The 21,210-nt window shown below is 37.3% G+C and overlaps 1 protein-coding gene and 1 pseudogene across 1 annotated transcript; both read right to left on the reverse strand.

Annotated features, from left to right (window-relative positions):
- Window positions 1–636: 636 nt before the first annotated feature.
- LOC114292454 (putative receptor-like protein kinase At5g39000 pseudogene) lies at window positions 637–1,888 on the reverse strand (annotated as a pseudogene).
- Window positions 1,889–17,418: 15,530 nt separating this feature from the next.
- On the reverse strand, window positions 17,419–19,183 carry LOC114292453 (ADP-ribosylation factor 1-like). Its single transcript, XM_082880748.1, has 5 exons — window positions 19,081–19,183; window positions 18,948–18,986; window positions 18,638–18,700; window positions 17,532–17,592; window positions 17,419–17,446 (listed from the first exon to the last, which is right to left on the reverse strand). Exons 1-5 carry the CDS (start codon window positions 19,181–19,183, stop codon window positions 17,419–17,421), a joined length of 294 nt encoding a protein of 97 aa, XP_082736874.1.
- Window positions 19,184–21,210: the final 2,027 nt, after the last annotated feature.

Here is a 21,210-nt window from a genome sequence, read left to right on the forward strand (position 1 = left end):
GCTTTATGTTGTAGTGGATAACTCCATGCTTCACACTTGAATGGAGATGTTGTAGTCCTCATGCTACACCAATGCAAATCTTGAGTCGCTCTTTCCATGAAAGTGGATCGTTGTTTATTTTGAATAAATGATCTTCCAATGATCCATTTATCGTGTAATTATACATGCCAATTCACTCTGGTATTTCGTTGTAGAATCCAATTGAAGAGACTACGTGGGGGTGACTGTCGAGTATGAAGCATACCTCAATCTCAACCCTAGCTTCTTTCCAGTGTTGCAATGATTTCAACTTCTTGAACCTTTTGATTGCAACAATATCAGTTTCCCCATCCGAAAACCCATTGTACACCTTGCAAAGCTGGCCTTCTCCAATTAAACGATCGTCACTGAAATCATTTGTGGCTGCTCGAATATCAGCTAGTGAGAAGCGACGGAGTTGTCAGGTGACACTATTTGGAATTTGTTCCCAAAATGAATCATTTGATGGCCCACTCTTAAAACCATTGTCCTTTCACTCCCTCCACCAACGACTCATACCTTTAGGCACAGCTGCAATACCCTGAAGCACCTTTCCAATTATTCCCTTTGATCATCCTTTATGTTGTGACAACAATGCAAGATCAAGAGTCCCCACCACTTCAGCCATTGTAGGCCTTTCCTTTGGACGATTATGTAAACAATTGTAGGCAACTTCTACAAAGTACTTTAGACGCTATGGTGTTATTTGTCCACTTAATGAGGGATCAATGATTCGATCAACATTTCCCTTTTTAATGCATTGTTGAGCCCAAAGGATTAAACTAATTTCCTCCTCCTCGAGTCTTTTATCCACAAGTGGCCTCTCATAGAGCACTTCCAACAACACCACACCAAAGGCATACACATCAGATTTCTTGGTTAGTCTGTGGGTATAGAAATAATCTGGATCTAAATACCCAATGTACCTTTGACTCTCGTACTAACGTGGGTTGTTGAATTGCTTGTAGTGCCTTCGGACAGCCTAAAATCTAAAATCTTGGCTACCAAATTCTCCTCCAATAGAATGTTTATGGTCTTGAAATCTCGGTGTATAAAACTTTGATCGGTACCAATATGAAGGTAGTCTAACCTTCGTGCCGCACCGATGCAAATGTTGAGCCTTCGGTTCCATGTGAGATGAAAAGTACTAATTTTAGTTGGGGTTCTACTTCTTTTATAGTGATGATTGGCTAGGGTCCCATGAGCCATATATTCATAAACAAGGATCATTTATTGGTAGTCACTGCATTGGCCGATTAGAGCAACAAGATGAGTGTGTTGGAGCTTAGACAACATCTTGACCTCATTCTAGAACTCCTCTGCTCCTTGATTGGACTCTGCGTTCAACCGCTTTATGGCAACAGTCGTAGCACCGTTGTCGATGAACCCCTTACCAAATCCGCCAATCCTAATAACTAATTCTTCATTAAAATTGTCTGTCATTGATTGTATCTCAGCTAGTGAAAAGCAACAGCATGAGTACTCAGATTCAATCACAACGCTTGAAATTGCATTATCAGCACTTAAACCAGACACATCTTTGATATTTGGGAGCCTAAATATTTGAAAGAATATACTAGTAACACTAGAAGATGATAAAAAAAAGATGAGCTTTTTTAGAGATGAGAAAGAAACAAGGAGTGGTCTTTGATTGAAACAGGAGTTATTCTAGGTCACGGTCAATGTAGCACACAGACGACTTGCCGACGAACCCTTTATATACCTTACCAAATCCACCAACCCCAAGAACTAATTCTTCATTAAAGTTGTTCATTGTTAATTCTATCTCAACCAGTGAAAAGCAATGACAAGAAGCCTCTGATTCAATCACAACACTTGAAATCGCATCCTCACCGTCTACACCTGACATATCGAGAGCTTTGGGGGATATATATATATATATATATATATCAAAGAATATGGCAGTTACAATGGATTGAAATCTCTGGTGATGTTCAAAGATGAGAAAGACAAAGTGCTCTCTGGTTGAAACGATATTAGTTAATCAAATTTCTCTTTGCTTTCTTTTTGAGACATTGACTTCAATGTTTTGCCATATGATTTGTGTTGTATCCTTGGGAAAAATATCATTTCGCCTCCCAAACTTTCACGCATTTTTTGATTTGACCTCCAAACTTCGATTAATATCAATTTTACATCGAAATTTTCAAAATTTTGATCAATTTGGCCCGTCATCACATTTCGTCAATAATTAGACAGAATGTTCGGACGTGAGGGCCAAATTGATTTTTAAGGTATAGTTTTTTTTTTTTTGGGGGGGGGGACTGCAAATTGATTTTTAAGGTATAGTTTTGGGGAGGGAGGGAAATTGATTTTTAAGGTATAGCTTGGGGGACAAATTGATTTTTAAGGTATAGTTTAGGGGGTAAATGAAATTTTAAATGAACTTTGGTGCCACGTCAGCATATTCCGTCCAATTGTAGACGGAATGTGACGGCAGGAGTCAAATTTATCAAAATTTCGAAAGTCTGGGTGTAAAATTGATATTAATTGAAATCTTGAAAAATGCGTGAAAGTTTGGAGGGCAAAATGATATTTCTTTTGTATCCTTTTAGCAGTGATGTTTAATGTGGAATTAAATTATTAATGTATTATTGTTATTATTGTTATTATTATTGACAGGAAAAGGTCAAGGAGCAAAAAATAATATACAATTTGGCTTTTTTTAGTCATCTTTTTATACGGAAAATATTGGAAGTTGACTAATGAGCACCCACCATTATTCTAACTCTGCCCTTTGGACCCCCACTCCTACAACCTTCCTCTAGTAGCTCCTTCTTCAGTCACCCTCCCCTAATTCCCATACCCTACAGCAAACGTTTTCTCCATTGGTGACGCCCTCTTCCTCCTTGACAACCCTCATCTCCCTTGAAACTATAAGCGCATCTTTGATTAGTAGGATTATAGCATAGGATTGAAATTGTCAATCCATAGACTCATAATCTTATGTTTGATTGTGAATTTTCTTAATCAAATTACATGTATGATAGACATTTAATTCGACGAAATCAACGATTTTTTAACATTGAGAGGGGCTGGGGATCATAATGTCGAGTATGAAAGAAAAATAAAATAAAATGAATACATAATAAATGGTTACCTCACTAATTTTACACTAATTCATAGGATTATTAATCATTTTACTATTAATCCTGTTAATCAAACAAGGCCTAAGAGAATTCAGTTCCGATTAGGAACTTTTAATAGATTTATGGACGCCAGCAAGCATGACGAACATTGATAATAATAAAACACAACTCGCTCATATATATAAAATAAAGCTTGTGGAGATGTACGACCTAAAGGTTGTATAGATTTCCTAAGGAGACACAAATACCTTAATCAAAGCTCTATATATTCAAATTTCTTCTTTTCCTTTCTTGTTTTGACTTTATTATATTTTTACAATGATCACTAACCTCTGTTAGAAATTGGGCGACCCATGTGGCATGACCCTTTGAACCTGTTTGAACCTGAACCTGTAGACGTCCCCGGGAAAAATCTCGTTTTGTTCATTGGGCTCACTACAGCTTGGACTCAAATGTCACGGTTCTTAATCTGATCTCGTAAAGTGTAATGCGAGACTGATAAATCACCAAAGAGTCCAAATCTGGCAAATCGTTTTGAAAAATTGATTTTTAGAAAGAAGTGTCAAACATGGACTGTTTTGCCAGATACAGAGTCGCCACCCAAATATTTTATTTTGGGGGAATTTAGGAAACCCTGACTCGTGCCTAAGGCCACATGTCCGTCATCCCTAAAGTTGCCTCAGCTCGGAAACATGGGTACGATTGGGGAAGGTCATGCAATGAGCACCCCCGCTCGCCCGATCAAAGATCGGCCACTACTAAACATGATATCGAGTTTTTGAAAACACATGTGCTCTTATTCCGGTTTATTAGCCTAGAATTACTATGGGATGCGCACAACATACAAGTATAGACTGGATTGCCTAAGTTGGAACAAAGCATCGCATATCCGTTTGTTTTGAAAATGGATTCAAGTTTGCTACTCGCAAGTAGGCTAAAACACGGGTTTTGACGAATTATTCCAACTCAAGCAACCCAACCTTCACCCACAGGCATTCAAGCAGTTATATCACCTAAGCACATAGCCTCATGGTAAGCATGCTATCATGGCAGTCACTCACACACATGCAAGGATGCTAAAGCATAAACACTTACCGAGTACTCCGAGCTAAAGAAAGAAGCTAATTAGAAATCATGCATGAATCCTAACTACGCTAAGAATGCCTAATGCAACACATGCAAAAATGCAACTACAATAGGCTCGGCTATTCTAAGATGGCATGTGAGATGCTACAGGTAACACATATTCAACTCGGAATTGAAATACAATGCAGTTAGTATGATGTGCAGAGCCCGGTGCATGCAATACGTATGAATGAATGCAAACAGGCGAACATATAGATGCTAATTGAAACATGCCCTAAAACTAACCATCATAAGCTGGTAAATAAAAGGGAGAAAGACGTGGGGTTGGAAGACATGCATCACACACATGCATACTTATTACAAAGTTTGCCCTCTCGCGAAGGGTCCGAATAAATAATACAGAACCAACTAGCTAATCTAAGCTAATTAAACTAGTTATTACACAACCGAAATGAATAACGAATTACAACTAAATATTACACAACATTAATTAATTAACAAATTAAACTAAGGAAGCAAACAAATTAGCATGCAAGCTACATGAAATGGACTGCCTCAGCTCAATTCCGAATGATAAAGGATGCACGCATGCTGGAGTCGCCTTGTTGGGAAATCCATCGCGATGTCTCAACTCGCCTTGGTTTGCAATTGAACTCAGAAACTTACGCAAAGCTCCAAGGAGATGAAACTCCACCCTGGGAATCTAGGGGAAGGCTACCGACCAGCTATAGGCATTGGAGACCACCTACCAACCACTCTTGGTGGTGAAAACCAGAAAAGGTAGTTGGCTTGCCAGAAAACCTGGTCGGCCGACCAGTTTCTTCTCCTGGTTTCTACATTTTCTGCAACAAAGGCAAGAAAGAGAGAAGGCAAAGTATTTTCAACATATGTGTGCCCAACCACTCTCCCTGTCATTGCATAAGCTGTAGGGAGTGTAGTCCTCGATCCTCATGCCATCAATCACGCATCCGATGCATGGTGGCCGAGGAGTCGAATTGCACAACTCAATGTGAAATGAATGCACATGTAAACACCTAAAGCCAACAACTCTATCATGGATAGTCAAGAGTGTTGGTGACCAAGAATCGAGGAACGTTTCGTTACTTTGAGTATGAAACGTCCCTCGTTTCCCGTGCTTGGACTAAACCCTACTCCAAACACAATACAACAAACAATGTATGGACAAATGCAAATCCAGCATGCGATCTAAATGCAATGAAACTAAGTGATGCGAAGATGCACGGAATGACGTGCAAGCATGCAAATGGCATACACAATGCACATGGATTATATGGCATGCATACACAATGCACTAACATACGTAATGTTATGAACGAGGCATACGCAATGCAATGATCAAACATGCGATAACATGGACTATAGGGCATACACAATGCAAGATGGACTTAAACCAAGATGGATGGGTCTCGGCCACACCAAAATCAGTGGCCATTATGATGAAAATGAGGCAACAAGGTACATGCAAGCATGCACGAATGCAAGGGACCAAAGCTAAGGAACAAAGTGCAACTCTACCAAAGCGTGAAAAGGATGAAATATGGCTTACAATGACACATGTTCTAGCTCTGAAATGACATGCAAGATGGTCCCGAATCATGCAAACAATTCACCCGATGCGTGTTGGATGGCACAATTACCAAAACTAGTGAAGTGCATTACACTAGAGGTATGCAAAGCGATGCTCAAATGACCAAACCAACACCAAATAGTCCCTATGCAGACCCAAAACAGTGGCAAAATGGACTAAAATGATGGCTTGCAATGCACAAAAATGAAGCTCATGCAATAGCCCAAAAATGAGGCCTACAAGCAAAACTGTCAAACGCATTTAAAGAGTGGAAAACATGGGAATATGGCACAAGTATAAGCTCTGAAATAACATGTTCAATGATGCCAAAACATGAAAACAACTCAAGTTAAGCATGCAAGAGGCTTCAAAACTCGAAGCTAGGCAAGGGTATTGCACTACAAGCGTACATGGCAAGCATCATTCGACCATGGGACCTCAAAATAGAGCTAAGGCAGCCCAAACCATGAATAAAATCAGTTTAGAACATGGCCAAAATATGCTAGAATCAAGGGCCAAAACAACACGCAATGTGAGCTAGTGAACATGGATTACACTACAAGCATATGAAGCATTCAAGAGGCCACTAAACCAGAAAAAGTCAGAGACATGACATGCCAAATAAAGCCCAAAAACCCACTGAAACATGATCAATGTATGCAAGAATTTTATGCTCCTTTGATAGGCTATAAGAGGGGTTATTCTACACATGCAAGAGGCACATCCAAGGTGACAAAACCAACTCTGAACAGAGCCTAGGCAGGCCCTAAAACTCACTGAAAAGGGCCTAAAGCAAGGCTTGGAGGTGTGCAAATGAAGGCTTATTTGAAAGGCCAAAAATGCCAAGAAACAAGGCCAAAAGAGAGAGGGTCTCCCCTCTCTGATTTTGGCCCTCAAAACAGCATGCCAACCACTGAAAATCTGCTGGATTTCAGTGGCTCAAAGGCCAAACAAAGGTCAACACAAAGGCCTTAGGGCATGGCTCAAAACAAGGAAAAATGAAGCATGCAAAGGGGTAGATGACCCCAACACCAAAAGACCCTTAAATAAAAATGAAAATCACTTAAAAATGAACCTTTTTTCAATTGACAACAAAGCTCAAATATGCATGCAAGTATAGATAAGAGAAAGATCAAAACAATGCTTAAAAGAGGGAAATGTGATTACCCTGGAAGCTCAGCGAAATCAGTAACTTTTTGGACCAAAAACTCAACCTTTGAGACCTCTCAAGACCCTCCAAGAACTCGGTAACAATGGTGAAGGTGTTAGGCTATGAGGTGTGGTGCAAAGGGTTAAGAACCATACACTTTTTAGGGCAAAATGTGGAGATATATATAGAGAGATATATTTTTTCCTCCCAAGAACTTCTGAACCAGCACCAATGAAGAGGAGGTCCTCTCTTACAGAGATACAAGGCCAAAGATTCCTCAAGAAGCTAAAAACCAAGGCCAAAGATCCTCCATACACGTGTATGGAGCATGCAATCTGTGCCTTCCAGCTGGCACAGCTGGCAACAACTCACAGAGACAAAGCAGGAGGGAGTAGGCCGACCAGTTAAGGTGGTCGGCCAGCCACTTTAGGTGGTCGGCCGACCACCTTAGGTGGTCTCCCAGAAAAAAAAGTGGTCTCCAGTGGCATTGGGTGGTCTCCAGACTGAAATAAGGCTAGTGGTGTGGTGGGAGACCAGTAATTGTGGCTCAAAGATCAGGGAGACCAGTTTCCCGACAATAAAACCAGTCGACGGGGGAAAAGTGGTCTCCTAGGAGAAAAGGTGGTCTCCTAGCTTTGCACCACCTCCCAAACAATAAAAACAAGGTCCATGTCAAAAATGAACCAAGACGGATGCAAAACGAGGTTTCGGGGGTCAAAACGCGCAGCCGAGTGCCCCGAAAATAGGAAGTTAAGCATCGAAAGTGGCGTGTGACCACAAAGGTGGTCTCCCGGACCACAGTGTCCCTCTAGAGAGAGGAAGCAAGGTGTGTGCCAAAAATCGTGCCAAACGGAGAAAGTTAAGCGGTCCCGAACCGAGGCGCACGGCCGACGGCTCCGAAAATTGGAAACTGGTCTCCAAACGGGAAAAGTGGCCTATGACCACGAAAAGTAGCCTGCGGCCACTGAGAGATGGTCTACGAGACCTCTCCCTCCCTTCGGGACGAGAAAACAAGACCTCGTTCGCAGACCGAGTCAAAGCACAAAAAGTCCCGAAGCTCGAAGGCAAGGCTCTCAGCCGAAACTTTGAAACCTCAAAACGAGCACAACATGCGCAATCACCAAGCGCTCAAACGATGACGTCTGAGTTTTAGGATCGGTCAAAAATGGGGTGTCTGTAGAGCCCTTTGAACCTTATCAATGTAAGTTGGAATTTGAATTCAACACTTATATGGATAACCATTTAGGATATCTATATCTATCATATCAACAGATATGGATAGATGTATAGATAGATATTGGTTGTTATATATTTGATTATATACATCTGATATGATGGGAAGAATATTGATATCAGATATACGTTATGTGGCAGCCTTTGCACTGTGACTTGTGTAGGTGATACTCATTTTGTAGTATCACTCCACTACTGGGTTGGTTGTTCACATCTTGGAAGCACGTGATTTACCCACGAGATTCTTCACTTTAGGCTCTGCTAAAAGGTATGATTCTGAAATTTTTCCCACTACGTTATAATACTTTGATTTACATTGGTATTAGAGCCAATATGGGTATTTTCGTGCTTATTTTTATGCATTAAAATAGGTGTATATTTTTATATAAATATATATACACGGTATATGCATGAAAATTAATGAAGGAGGAAGATGAAGTGCAGGGTTTCTGCACTTCCACTCCCATTAGATTGAGAGTGTAAAATACCACATTTTTATGTTCATTAATTTTTGTTTAAGACCATAAATGTTTTTGTTGTGAAAAATGGAGTCCGGTAGTACCAAAATTAGACCAGAAAACACCCCGAAAGGCGGCGCATGTGACGCTCGCGATGTATGACGACGCCCAGCGGCTCTATGCGCATCCACGCACTGCCACGTGCTTCCATGCGCCACCGCGGGCCACCACGCGCTGAGACGCGTGCTCTGTTCGCGCTGCTCACCCGTGCGCCGGGCGCTGAGCCGCTCGTCGAGCCGAGCCGCGCCGGCTTGACTGGTTTGACGGCTGGGGTTAAGGGTCTATTTGTTTTCTTTAAAATTCAGAATTACATTAAATGGTCATAAGTAATTCGTTATAGCTTTGTTTTAAGCATGGTTAGTGCTGTTAGACTCAGAATTAAATTTTTTATCTTCTATAAATTTTTCAAAATTTTATGAAAATAAAAAATATTTTTCCTGAAATAATAATTCATTGTTTCTACTTTAAAGTGCATATGATGTTGCATGATTAAGTTTTAGGGGCTCCATTTTTTATTGTAGACTACTGTTATGGTTTACTATTTACTGGTATGGTTGCTGCATTTTCTCAGATTCTTGAATATTTATTTTTGATTTCATGTGTGTTCATTAATTATTTAAAATTCCAAAAAATACCAAAAATTTCTAGAAAATTTTGGAAGTGATATACTTTCTGTTATGGCATAATTTAAATATTTTATACAGCATGTTAAGTTCTTTTATATGATTAGAACTTATAGTATTTTTTTATAGCATGATTTATTTATATTGGTGTATTTTAATTTCATGATTAAATATTCTAACATATACATTGAGATATTTTCATGTGGATTTAAAGATTTATCATGCTTTTAGACTTGATGGCTATAAGCCCTTGAAATGTGGTGGCACGAGGCCCTTGAAACATTGGCATAAAGCCCTTGAAACTTGTTTGACCTTGTAGTATATTCAAACTTGTAACATATACTTGAAACATACCTCAGCATACTTGAACTTGTAACATACTGGAAACATATCTGAGACATACTTGAACATCATTCATTAATTCAAACGGAACATATTATAACTGGAGCGTTTCTTGTTGTATCATGTCATTATCATACGCTTAACAATAAGAGACTAATTCACATTCTCATAAGAGTCACATAATAATGCTAAACTTTGCACTTATGTCGTAGATTCTGAATAACTTCCAATTCATAAGCAACATAGCAACATAACTTCAAATTAATATGGATACACATAGCTACTCTTATATTTACTCAGAATCTATTCTTCAAGAATGAACATAAATTCTTTTGGGTAAATGACTTAATTCACGTGCTCTATTAATCAATAGTGTACACCGTTGTTTAATCGTTCTTATATGTAACATAGTTGCCTTGCCTTGTAATTAATAGAGTCCTAATGGTAACCGTTACATCATTCCCACGAGTTGACATAATTAACATAAAGTTAACAGGACAAAGTAAGCACATTTTCAATAGATTACAGATGACTTTATCGGTTTCACAATTCCACAGTTCGGCCCTTGGCCTGAGGGGTTCACACATTCACAATAGCCTTTAGGTTTCATAGATTCACAACTTATCACATCGGCCTTCGGCCGTTTGGATTCACAAGTTCACAAGTTTGGCCCTTGGCCTCATAGCTTCATAATTTCACAAATGGCCCCTGGCCACATAGGTTCATAGTTCACAAATGGCCCCTGGCCACATAAATTCACAAGTCGGCCCTTGGCCTCATAAATTCACATATACATAAATTAGCTTTTGGGTTTCATAGGTTCACAATTCGGCTCTTGGCTTCATAGTTTCACAATTCACAATTCGGAAATTCATACTTCACAAATTCGAGATGCATATTTCACAAATCCTTTTTGATGTTTCCATAATTTCACAATGTTCCTCATATAGCATACACCTTTGATGTTTCCATAATTTCACAATATTTACATAGCATACATAACATACATGTCAACATAATTCTTATGACAAATATCATAACGTCGATAACAATAATCATTAATGGTTAAAGATACATTGAAGTACTACTACTCACAGTGCTACAACGGAGTGCTTGGCCCTCATGAAGTATGCCCTGTACACATATATAACTTAGTCATTAGTTCTTTTTCCTTCCTTCATTATTCTTCACAAGCCTACCATTATCCATCCATTATACCACAATTTCCTCCATCTCAATATATCTATATATAGAAATAGAAGATCACCATTCTTGCAAACACAATATGGAATTTTTAATCAATCACTTCGATTTCAAGATAGGAAGGAATTGTATGGACATCTTCCACATTTTTTCAAAAATAAATCATTCTCTTGATTTTAACAACTAAGCAAGCCCACAAGTATTTAGCAAAATAATTTGGGATTAACCCATTTTGGAAAACTCTACATTTTAAGTCACAAAAATCAAAGTCAACATAGTCAATACCATCTCACATAATCACTACAATTCAACATAAACAACATGATTCAACTCAACATCATTAAATATAATTCAACATAATTCAAGAGAAATTCTTAAATTCCATTTCAACATTCCATAACCGAGTTTATGTCATCTATATCATTTATATATCCTTTCCTCCAATTTCCTTCTCATTATAACATGATTTACATTGCTCATAACAAAATTCATTCGCAAATTTTAAACATAATTTTCAAACATAACCAAATTCCAATTAAACTTGTACATAGATAATTCAACCTACCAATTTCATGATTCATCTTTCAATTTGGGCCAAATAATTGATTATCATCAAAAATCAACCTAGGGTTTCTAGAAAAACCTAGAAATTTCAAGAAAAATTCAAACTTCTTAACCCATTATTTTTTCTTCCAATTTTCCCCTTGATTATATATCCTAGGTTCATAATCCATAATCTAAACCCAACAATAAAACCCCAAATTCTTCAAATCCGAAATCCCCAAATTTCCATAATATAACCCTATATGCTCAACATGTAGATTTTGCATTTATATACTCCAAAATACCAAAAATCTATCTATTTATGTAAGCATTGAAGGAGAACTAGGACCCCTACCTCGAGATTGAAAGCAAGGAAGCTAGGTCAAGAGCATAACTTCGAAATTTCAAAATCCCATCGGTTAAAAATGTTGATCTTCACTTGTTCTTCATCGTTAATGCAAAATCCATGGTTGATTTGTTGATAAAAGTGGAGGAAATCAAAGTTTTTAGGGCTAAGTTTTCGGACATGGAAGAGGGGAGAAGAAGAGAGGAAAAGAAAATGTAAGAAATGGTCCAAAAATCACGTTTTTTTAGCTGCTGTCCCGCACAGCCCGCACGTGCGGCGCTATTCCCCGCACGTGCGGCTCTGCTTCCAGTACAGATGTGGAAACTTCAAACGGGTATAACTCTCTCATCGGGACTCCTTTCTAGGCGGTTCTTGTGTTCAAATTGAAGCCCCGGAAACAAGCTTTCCAATGGTTCCAACCTCACATTCAAATTCTAAGTATGGAAGGAGAAAAGGGCAAAAGAGGGACGGCTGGTCAAAAATTCAAACTCAAATTTGGGACTTTTTATCTAATCTTATCTATATATCTTGTTAATGCTTCGATCAAGGTTCCAAACATCATCCAAAGGTCCTCAATTATAATATTTATAGTTCACTTGCCAACCCATCAATATCAAGAGTCCGACAACCATACAAATTTTAAGGTGACAGGCACCACTATATATCAATCCAATGTGAATTTAAAATCCGAGTTGTTACATAAACCCTATGAGTCATATGCATATAGGTAAGCAGCTTTGTGGTAGTGTAACTAAGTCACATAAAGTTTTCTTAGTCAAGGTGATGTAAATAGAGTTTTAGAACTCTATAAGATAGAGAATTCTAAGCATAGCGCTTTTATGTAGCCTAGTTGAGAATGGAAAGAAATTTCCAATATCCTAGGGAAGTGGGAGCGATGTGCCTACTAATGGATTACTCCATTAGAGAAGAATACTCTACATTCTTAGTTGTGTGGTAGCGAATGTGAAAATTTTCCACGTCATCACTACGTGATTGAGAAGGAAACATTCATGATTGCTCTGCAAGATGATAAAGAGCCTAGGATAATGCCAAAGGCTCTAGTCCCCTGTTTTTAGAAAGTGGATCAATGTTGCATAGTTTAAGACAAAGTCTTTAAGGATTAACCATTTCTATAATTTGGTTGACTTTCCATTATGACGCGAAATTGTTCTAAAGTTATGCGTAATTTGGATAGTCATTGTTAAGCCATAAGGCTCACTAGATGCCGAAAAGTCGCACCATTGAGGAAAGTGTAGACTATGAGAACATTCCTTCTGGGGAGTGAGGTTATTTTGACTTAGGCTATGATTGACATAAGTTTGGAACATTGATTTGTGGACATTGTGACCCAACTTTCTTGTTGGAGAATTGGATAAGTAGATCCGTAGGGATTTACCTTCTGCTTTTATGGTGAAAAGTTAGGAGTACAAAAAGGTTGCTAGTTCCAATAAATCTTTTACAGTCTAAAACAATTATCCAAATAGTGGTTCTTAGATTTCGTCAAGCCATGATAGGCAAACGATGATCGATGAAGACCACTGAGGCATGATCAATGGTTCAAAAAGAAGTTTTTCCTTACTTAGTCATTATGAGCCAGGAATTTATAAGGTTGTCGCCACCTAGGGTGGGCAGTCCTCTATTTAGATATGATGGACATGGGTGATGTAATTTATATGCTCAGATATACGATCCTTAGGGATTGTTTTGGGAGAATTCCCGGTTTGTCTTCGATGACTTACATAAGGAATATCCTAGAACGATTCTAGATGCAAAATTGCAAACCCATTGACTTACCTATTGGTAAACGCCAGAGCCTTAGCTATTGAGTGAATCCTTGGATTGTCTTTGAGAGAAACAGATGACTTATATTCCTTGATTTTTTTTGTGGTGGGAGCTTGAAGTACGCTATGTGGGCGTATTCAGCATGATAAGTGTTATCTTTGGTAAATGTCAACTGAGTAGTTTAGACATTGACCTTACTCATTAGACTGTGGATAGAATACTTTACTAGTAGTATATTAATTTGCTCCTTGTACGATTCAATGCGCTAGTTGGGCGCATTTTGAATGGAAGCAGATTGGCTGCGAAAATATCTTTAGAGAGGTAATTGCGAAAGAAGTAGTGATCTTGAACCACTTCATGTGAGGCGCAAATGGTGGATTCCGTTGTATATGCTTATCGCAAAACGTACTGATAAGGCTTATGCTTGGAATCTAGAATTGCGTAGACTATGGTCGTGTTTTTTTTAAAAAAATCGATCACTTATTTGTTATGAGATGATGAGATGTTGACACTATTATGGTTTGTGCCACAATGATTAGCAGATGATGATGTCAGTAGGCAAGATTGGTTCACTCACACGAGCAATCGCCCTTGGCGCTTGGGAGCGAGCAAGGATGAGACTAGTGGTTTATTTTTATTTGGAGCCAAGAGAGGCTTAAATTATCCACTGTTTATGTCGTATTGGTTACAACCAAGATGAGGTCGTGTTAAGGATCAAACATGGATGTCAGTACCACTTTCCATGTTGTGCCTGTTATGATTAGCCAGATGCGAGATCTCATTTGGCGCCAGTAAGGCAAGCAAATAGAGAATTCAAGTTAGGCGCTAGAAAGCGACTAGACTAAGATCTGTACGGTGTATCGAGTATGACGTCACTCTTTTGGAAGAGTTACTCCACCGTAACTTGTATTCATAGTATATGTGCTTGGCGACCGAGTAATGAGGTGAGAGAATGGATCCTTGTTTCTTCACCGTGTGAGTCTTATCTGTCATTATTGATATGACTTTCATTTATGTACCCTTTTGTGACTTCTGACTATGTCATAAGGTAAGGGGTTGATGTTCTGCTACTTTGGTATGTTGCATGCGGTCATGCATGATTCGGCCTTAAGGGACATCACTGGGAAAGCGGTCAATCCTAAACTAAATGGCATGAGAGCAAAGGGAAGATCATCCAGTATTATACCGCTGTTGTATATTCACTGCCGGCAACTCACATCGCTCTGTATGAGAGGCAGATTGAGTGTGAATATATTGCAAGAACTGAGAGGGTCAAACATGCTCTTTTGAGGGATTAGAGATGTTTTTTTTTTTTGGACTAGTGTAATTAGATGGGTCTGGGGTATATGAGACACTATTTTTATTCTTTTTGGGGTTGATGTCTCTATGCTGGCTCATTTTGAGTTTCTAGTATAGAGCTCCCACATGCAGGTGTTCTCAGCAGTCGCACGGTGCATTGGCTAGTATGAGATTGTTCATTTTTGGAGAGATTGAGATAGAGATGTGGCAGTGTCATGCCAACTCATGTGCGAGTGAGAGATGTTAGAAATTGGGTGCCCATTTGGCATGACCCTTTGAACCTGTTTGAACCTGAACCTTTTGAACCTTATCCATGTAAGTTTGAATTTGAATTCAAAACTTATATGGATATCCATTTAAGATATCTATATCTATTATATCAATAGATATGGATAGATGTATAGATAGATATTGGTTGTTATATATTTGATTATATATATCTGATATGATGGGAAGAATATTGATATCAGATATACGTTATGTGGTTTTTACCCATAACCTTTTTTCCAGACTCTCTCTCCAACTCTCTCCCATATGAGAACGATCCAGCCTCTGCACTGTGACTTGTGTAGGTGATACTCATTTTGTGGCATCACTCCACTACTGGGTTGGTTGTTCACATCCTTGAAGCATGTGATTTACCCACGACATTCTTCGTTTCAGGCTCTGCTAAAAGGTATGATTCCGAAATTTTTCCTGTTGCGTTATAATACTTTGAGTTACAACCTCTTTATAGAGAGGACTTGTTACATTCACCAAATACATTCATGTACTTTCCTAAATACATTCACCAAAACACATTGAAGTTAACCAAATGACACTTCAAACTTTAAGATTCTAATACATAAACTAAACATTTTAATGTATCTAACATCAATTCTAAATTAAATTCCAACAAATTGCTCCATAATTTTGAATTTCATCATTCCATGTTTTCTCAAAATGATTCTTCACTCGGATCAAATGCATCTTTTAGCTGCTTCTTCAAGTCTTCATTTTCAGCAAAAAAAATTTATGTACGAGTCACATCTGCATACGAACTCGTTAAAGTTGATCTCGAGAATCTAAATTCCATAATGACTTTTCAATTTTCAATTGATTGAAATGCAGCTTGTAGCTTCTTTATTTGCTGTTTCTTTATTCCATAAATCCCGTTTTTCTTGTAACCATCTTCAACATTTGTTATGAAAGATGGTTTATGATCTGGTCCATACCTCTCAACTACATAACTTGCTTGTCGGGGAAGGTATTGGCAACTAAATATTTTTTAGTCACCAAAAGTCCTATAAACAGCGACTAATATTTTTAGTCACCAAAAATAAAATTTTAGTCCCCAAAAATCTTATTTTCCGCTACTAAAACTTTGGTTGCCAAAACTTGAAGTATCTATGGTGACCAAAGTTTTAGTCACCAAAGGATTTTTTCATCTTTTCATCTTTTAATTTATTTTATTTTATTTTTTTTAGCTACTAAATTCTTAGTCGCCTAAAGTCTGCTTTTATTTTAACTACTAAATATTTAGTAGCCGAAAGTTTTTCTCCATTTTATTTTTATTTTTAGCTACTAAATATTTAGTAGCCAAAATTTTTTTCCATTTTATAAATAAAATTATCTATATACGAATAAAACTAGCAACCATTCCACAACATACACACATTTCACTTTCAACCATAAAAAAAAAACAAATCATATTTAACATCAAATTAATATTTCCAAAAAAAAATTCTATACAAATCAAGTATAATACAATCTCAAAAATATAATTTCATACATAATAGAGGATTAAACAAAATTAATATCTAATTGTTAATTTGGCAAGAAACCAACTAACAAAAACACCAAAAACATAAAAAAAGTAAAGGCCGTGAAAATAAAATAAAAAAAAAAAAAACTAGTGATGAAGCCAGCTGCAGTCCAACCCCCAAAGCAGTTACTGAAGCAAAGTCGAAAGCTGCATACATAAATTAATATAGATCGGTAACATAGATCACAAACAGTTGCTAACAAAAGATAGCACAAACAGATACCTAATTTTTATCCATCATCAATTCACTGATCAACGTTTCTCATTTTATTCTCAAACCAAGTAGAAAATAATTATATAGAGCAGAAATGAGAAGGCATACCAGAGTAATGACCATTCAAAAAATATATAGCATAATCAATAAGTTTCACCATTTACATTCTCTTGCATAAAGCCATATGTATATTGTGCACATTGAGTTAATCTTCTGGGAAACTGTTGACAGTTTCGAACATGCTTGAAGAATTAAAATATAGGTACATAAATTTTACCCATATGTATATTTAATTTAGGTGATTAAGACAGATACTAGAGCCAAACAAATACTAGAGCCAAGTAGGTGATTAATCCAACATGTATCATCATATTTGACCTTGCTAGTAAAATAACTAGAGCAAGGAGCCATGCCTGCATAATCAAGACAGTTAACTATGTCAAAATTAAAACACTGTGAAATAAAAATTAAATAAGAAAAAAGATAATAGCATTTAAAGAATAAAAGAACCAACTCAATTGCGGTAAAAACCACACTGCAAATGTTCGTAAACAGTAGTTCAAGACTGAAGGTTAACTAATGCAGTGCTGATACCAGGACCCATATAAATTTACAAATTCAGATTTATAATGTATTTAATTAAAAAAAAAAGGATTATCATCCATTAAATGCCCCATGCTTGGATCATCCAATAATAGATCCCCATAAACTACCCAATGATTTTGAGCATTTCCTGCATAATATTTTTAGAGCATTTCTTGCAAAATATAGGAGTTTTATGTATAGTTTTATGGTGAACTCAAATTACTAAATATGCTTGATGGGTGAATGTCCAATTACATATGTTGGATATATATTCGATACCCTTCTTCAAGTTTCGAGACACTTAGACACAAACCCGCACTTAACACCCATAATCAAGTCCATGTAACATAGACAAAAGCAAACCTTAAACAATTCTTTTACATTTACAATAAGTGCCTTTGTTTGAAGAACAACCATTGGGCCATTTTGATCATTTTTAGTGGAGACTGAGTGGACACCAAAAGTTGTCCATGCCTTTTTTTTTTTTTTTTGGGATTAGTTAAAGTTGTCCAGGTTTAATATGTAGTAATAGTGGATAGACAACAAAGTTTCAATGAAACAAGGATTACTAGTTTCTAGAAAAAATTTCAACCATTGTGCACCCAGAAACATAGTGACTCATGTGCTTTCCATTAAGGGTTATAGTTCCTTAAGGCATCTAGAAAACAACTATCCTCCAACAAACAATGGCAACCCCCAAAACATAACATATTCTTAAACAAGTTAGGTAACTAATTTCTCAAGCGTATGATTCAATTTTTTTTTTAGCAGTACCTGCATAGTGTCTCTTCTTTTAAGCAAATATTCCCAGATTTGATCACAATGGCCAAGTGCATATGAAAACATGAAAATATATCTAATGCATATGAATAGCAGCTCCAAGGTTCAAATAAGTCAGGATCTGCTAATCCTTAAGAAAATATCAACAACCCAACACCTGAGTCATATGCATATGAAATGCATCCACTTGCCCACCCATCAAGCATCCAATGCACTAACATGCATGAATCTCAACCCATTTTCATCCAGTTAAATTGATTATTACAAATTGCAATTAATTATTAAAACCCAATACAAAGCACGTAGGACATAATGCACAATAACTATTTTGGGACAAACAATGATATATTTATAGTAATGATCTGGCAACAGATAAGATAACACAGATAGTCAAAAGTAATAAGCTGGCATACCTAGATCCCAAACTTGAAACTTTATGTTGTTATATTGAACTGTTTCCACATTAAACCCAATTGCTGCATCAAATATATACACACAGAAATTAATCCACAAGTTCCAAAAGAAGAAAATATGACACTTTAGAGTGAAGTATCAAACTTTCCACTTTTGAAAAAAAAAATGCAGTAAATCAGCACTATAATTTTTAAATTAAAAATTTTATCAATTTGTAAATCATGAATCCGATGGTCTCCAATCCCCTGATCTTCTTGGCAAACAAAGAAATATTATGCAAACAAAAAGAAACCAAGAAAGAGTACCAACTTGGAATTGTGAAGACAACTTCACCCATCTGAAGCTGATCTGCACAAAAAAATGAAATCGAGTTACTCAATTATCAAAATTGGGGAGAACCCAGTTGACAGAAAAAGGTAAGGGCAGAATCAAAGAATCATACAGAGAATTGTGGTTTTTCCAGCATTGTCAAGACCAAGAACGAGGATCCGAGCTTCTTTGTTACCAAAAAGCGAAGAGAACAATCGAGTAAACACAATCCCCATTTTTCTTCTCCCTTAGATGGAGAATCAAAAGGACCAATCAGATCTTTAAGATCCCCACAGGAAACCTCTGAATATTTTGAGAGAGAGAGAGAGAAAGAGAGCATGCGCGAGACGGAGCATCAATGGCATAGAGTTCATCTCAGCGATGAAGCCTCTGGATCTCGCGGCAGTGGCAATGGATCTGTGAAGATCGGCGGAGGAGGAGGCGACGGCGTGAAAAGATCGGCAGTACTCACAATGACGATGGCAGTGGCGAAGGAGGAGGAGGTGCTCCGGTTTCCAGCGAAGGCGAGGAAGAGCGGCAGTTAGAGAGGGAGGGAAGACGAGTAGCGGAGACGAGGAGGGAGAGGGACGCCGAAAATATATATATAGAGAGAGAGAGGCGCTGATTATTTTAGGGTTTGGTTTGGTACAATATATATATATATATATCATTTTACACAATTGACGACTAAAATACCTAATGGTCGCCAATTAATTTTTTAAATCCATTCAAAATTTGAAAGGTCTCTAAAATATATCATCTTTGACGACTAAAGTATGTTTTGGTTGCCAAAGATAAAAGTAATTATTTTCTTTCATTCGGTGACTAAATAATTTTACTAGCCAAACCTAACTCTACAGCGACTAAAAAAAATTTTGTTGCTGAAAATAAATTTTTGGCGACCAAATTTTTAGCCGCCAAAGATAAAAATAATTTTTTTTTCAATTCGGCGATGAAATCATTTTGGTAGCCAAAAAGACTCTACAGCGACTAAAAAAAAATTTTGTCGCTGAAAATATATTTTTAGCGACCAAAGTTTGATCACCAAAGATAAAAAAAATAATTTTTTACTTTCCAATCGGCGACTAAATGCTTTTAGTAGCCAAAACTCAATATGCGGCGACTAAATTTTTTTTAGTTGCCAATTTTGGAATTTTTAGCAACTAATATTTTTTTAGTCACCAATAATCAATATATGCCAACTAAAAAAAATTAGTAGCTAAATATTTTACTTTTGCCAACTAAAAAAATTATTAGTCGCGAATTCCCCAACTTTTGGCGGCTAAATTTTTTTTAGTCGCCAATTTTAGTCGCCAAATGTGCATTTGTTGTAGTGGAAACACTTGCTCAACGGGTCAAATCCTTATGAATTTGTAGGCACACGCATGTAGAGAGTATTAGACAACAAAAAAACCTAATTTTTGTTTTTTTCTTTTTCTTTTGGACCATCCGATCATATACTCTTAACTCGCAGAAATTGGAAAAAAACAAAGACTTAGTTTTATATATATATCAAATCCTAAATGTCGATAAGAAAAACTCAACTCAAACCCATTTGCAATCAACCTCACTTTGATACCATGTTGAAACTATAAGAGAATTCGGTTCCGATTAGGAACTCTCAATAGATTTATGGACGCTAGCAAGCATGGCGGACATTAAAAATAATAAGACATAACTCACTCATATGTTGAACATAGGCTTCTAAATTGCTATGTGTAGGAAGGTTTGATGTGAGCAGTGATTAAGAGAATAATTAGAGAGGCAAAACTATGTTAATGGTCTAATAAAGATGGAATGGTTGGAGGATGAGTTAACAAAACTCTAGGGAAGTTGGAGAATGAGCAGTTAGGTGAAGGTGGAGCAAGTGGCTCAAGAAGAAGATAATGTCCCCCAAATTCCCAGGAAATCCACTTTTGGACATTGGGAAATGGCTCCTATTTATAGGCTTTCCTTGGTACCAAAGGATGCGAAGTGGCAAAATAAAATAAGGACATGTGTCCTTAAGAATCACATGGAATATTCTACCTTGGGCCACTAGGCTGAAGGTGCCATGTGTCCCTCTGCATGTACTATGTACTATCTATTTGGCATAAATGCCTTAGCAAGTGCACTTGCGGTGGGAGTGTTTGCCGCTACAACTTGCCTCCTTGGCCTGAACCTCAGAGAATGCACTTGTGATGGTAATGTTTGTCACTGCACTAGCCTTTTTAGTTTAGTTTAGCCAAGACATGCATTCTTAGGATTTTATAGCCTGTTATCA

The sequence above is a fragment of the Camellia sinensis genome, chromosome 7 (genome assembly GCF_055761805.1).
Source record: "Camellia sinensis isolate YWXY chromosome 7, ASM5576180v1, whole genome shotgun sequence".
Taxonomy (NCBI): Eukaryota; Viridiplantae; Streptophyta; class Magnoliopsida; order Ericales; family Theaceae; genus Camellia; species Camellia sinensis.

Bases quoted from the DNA above. Each gene is read 5' to 3' on its own strand.
- LOC114292453 (XM_082880748.1), bottom strand. From the start codon at position 19,183: ATGGGGATTGTGTTTACTCGATTGTTCTCTTCGCTTTTTGGTAACAAA. The intron at 18,987-19,080 runs GTATGATTCTTT...TTTTTTGTGCAG, and splicing joins TGGAAAAACCACAATTCTCT to ATCAGCTTCAGATGGGTGAA. The intron at 17,447-17,531 runs GCATTTAATGGA...TCCTGGTATCAG, and splicing joins TTGGATGATCCAAGCATGGG to CACTGCATTAGTTAACCTTC.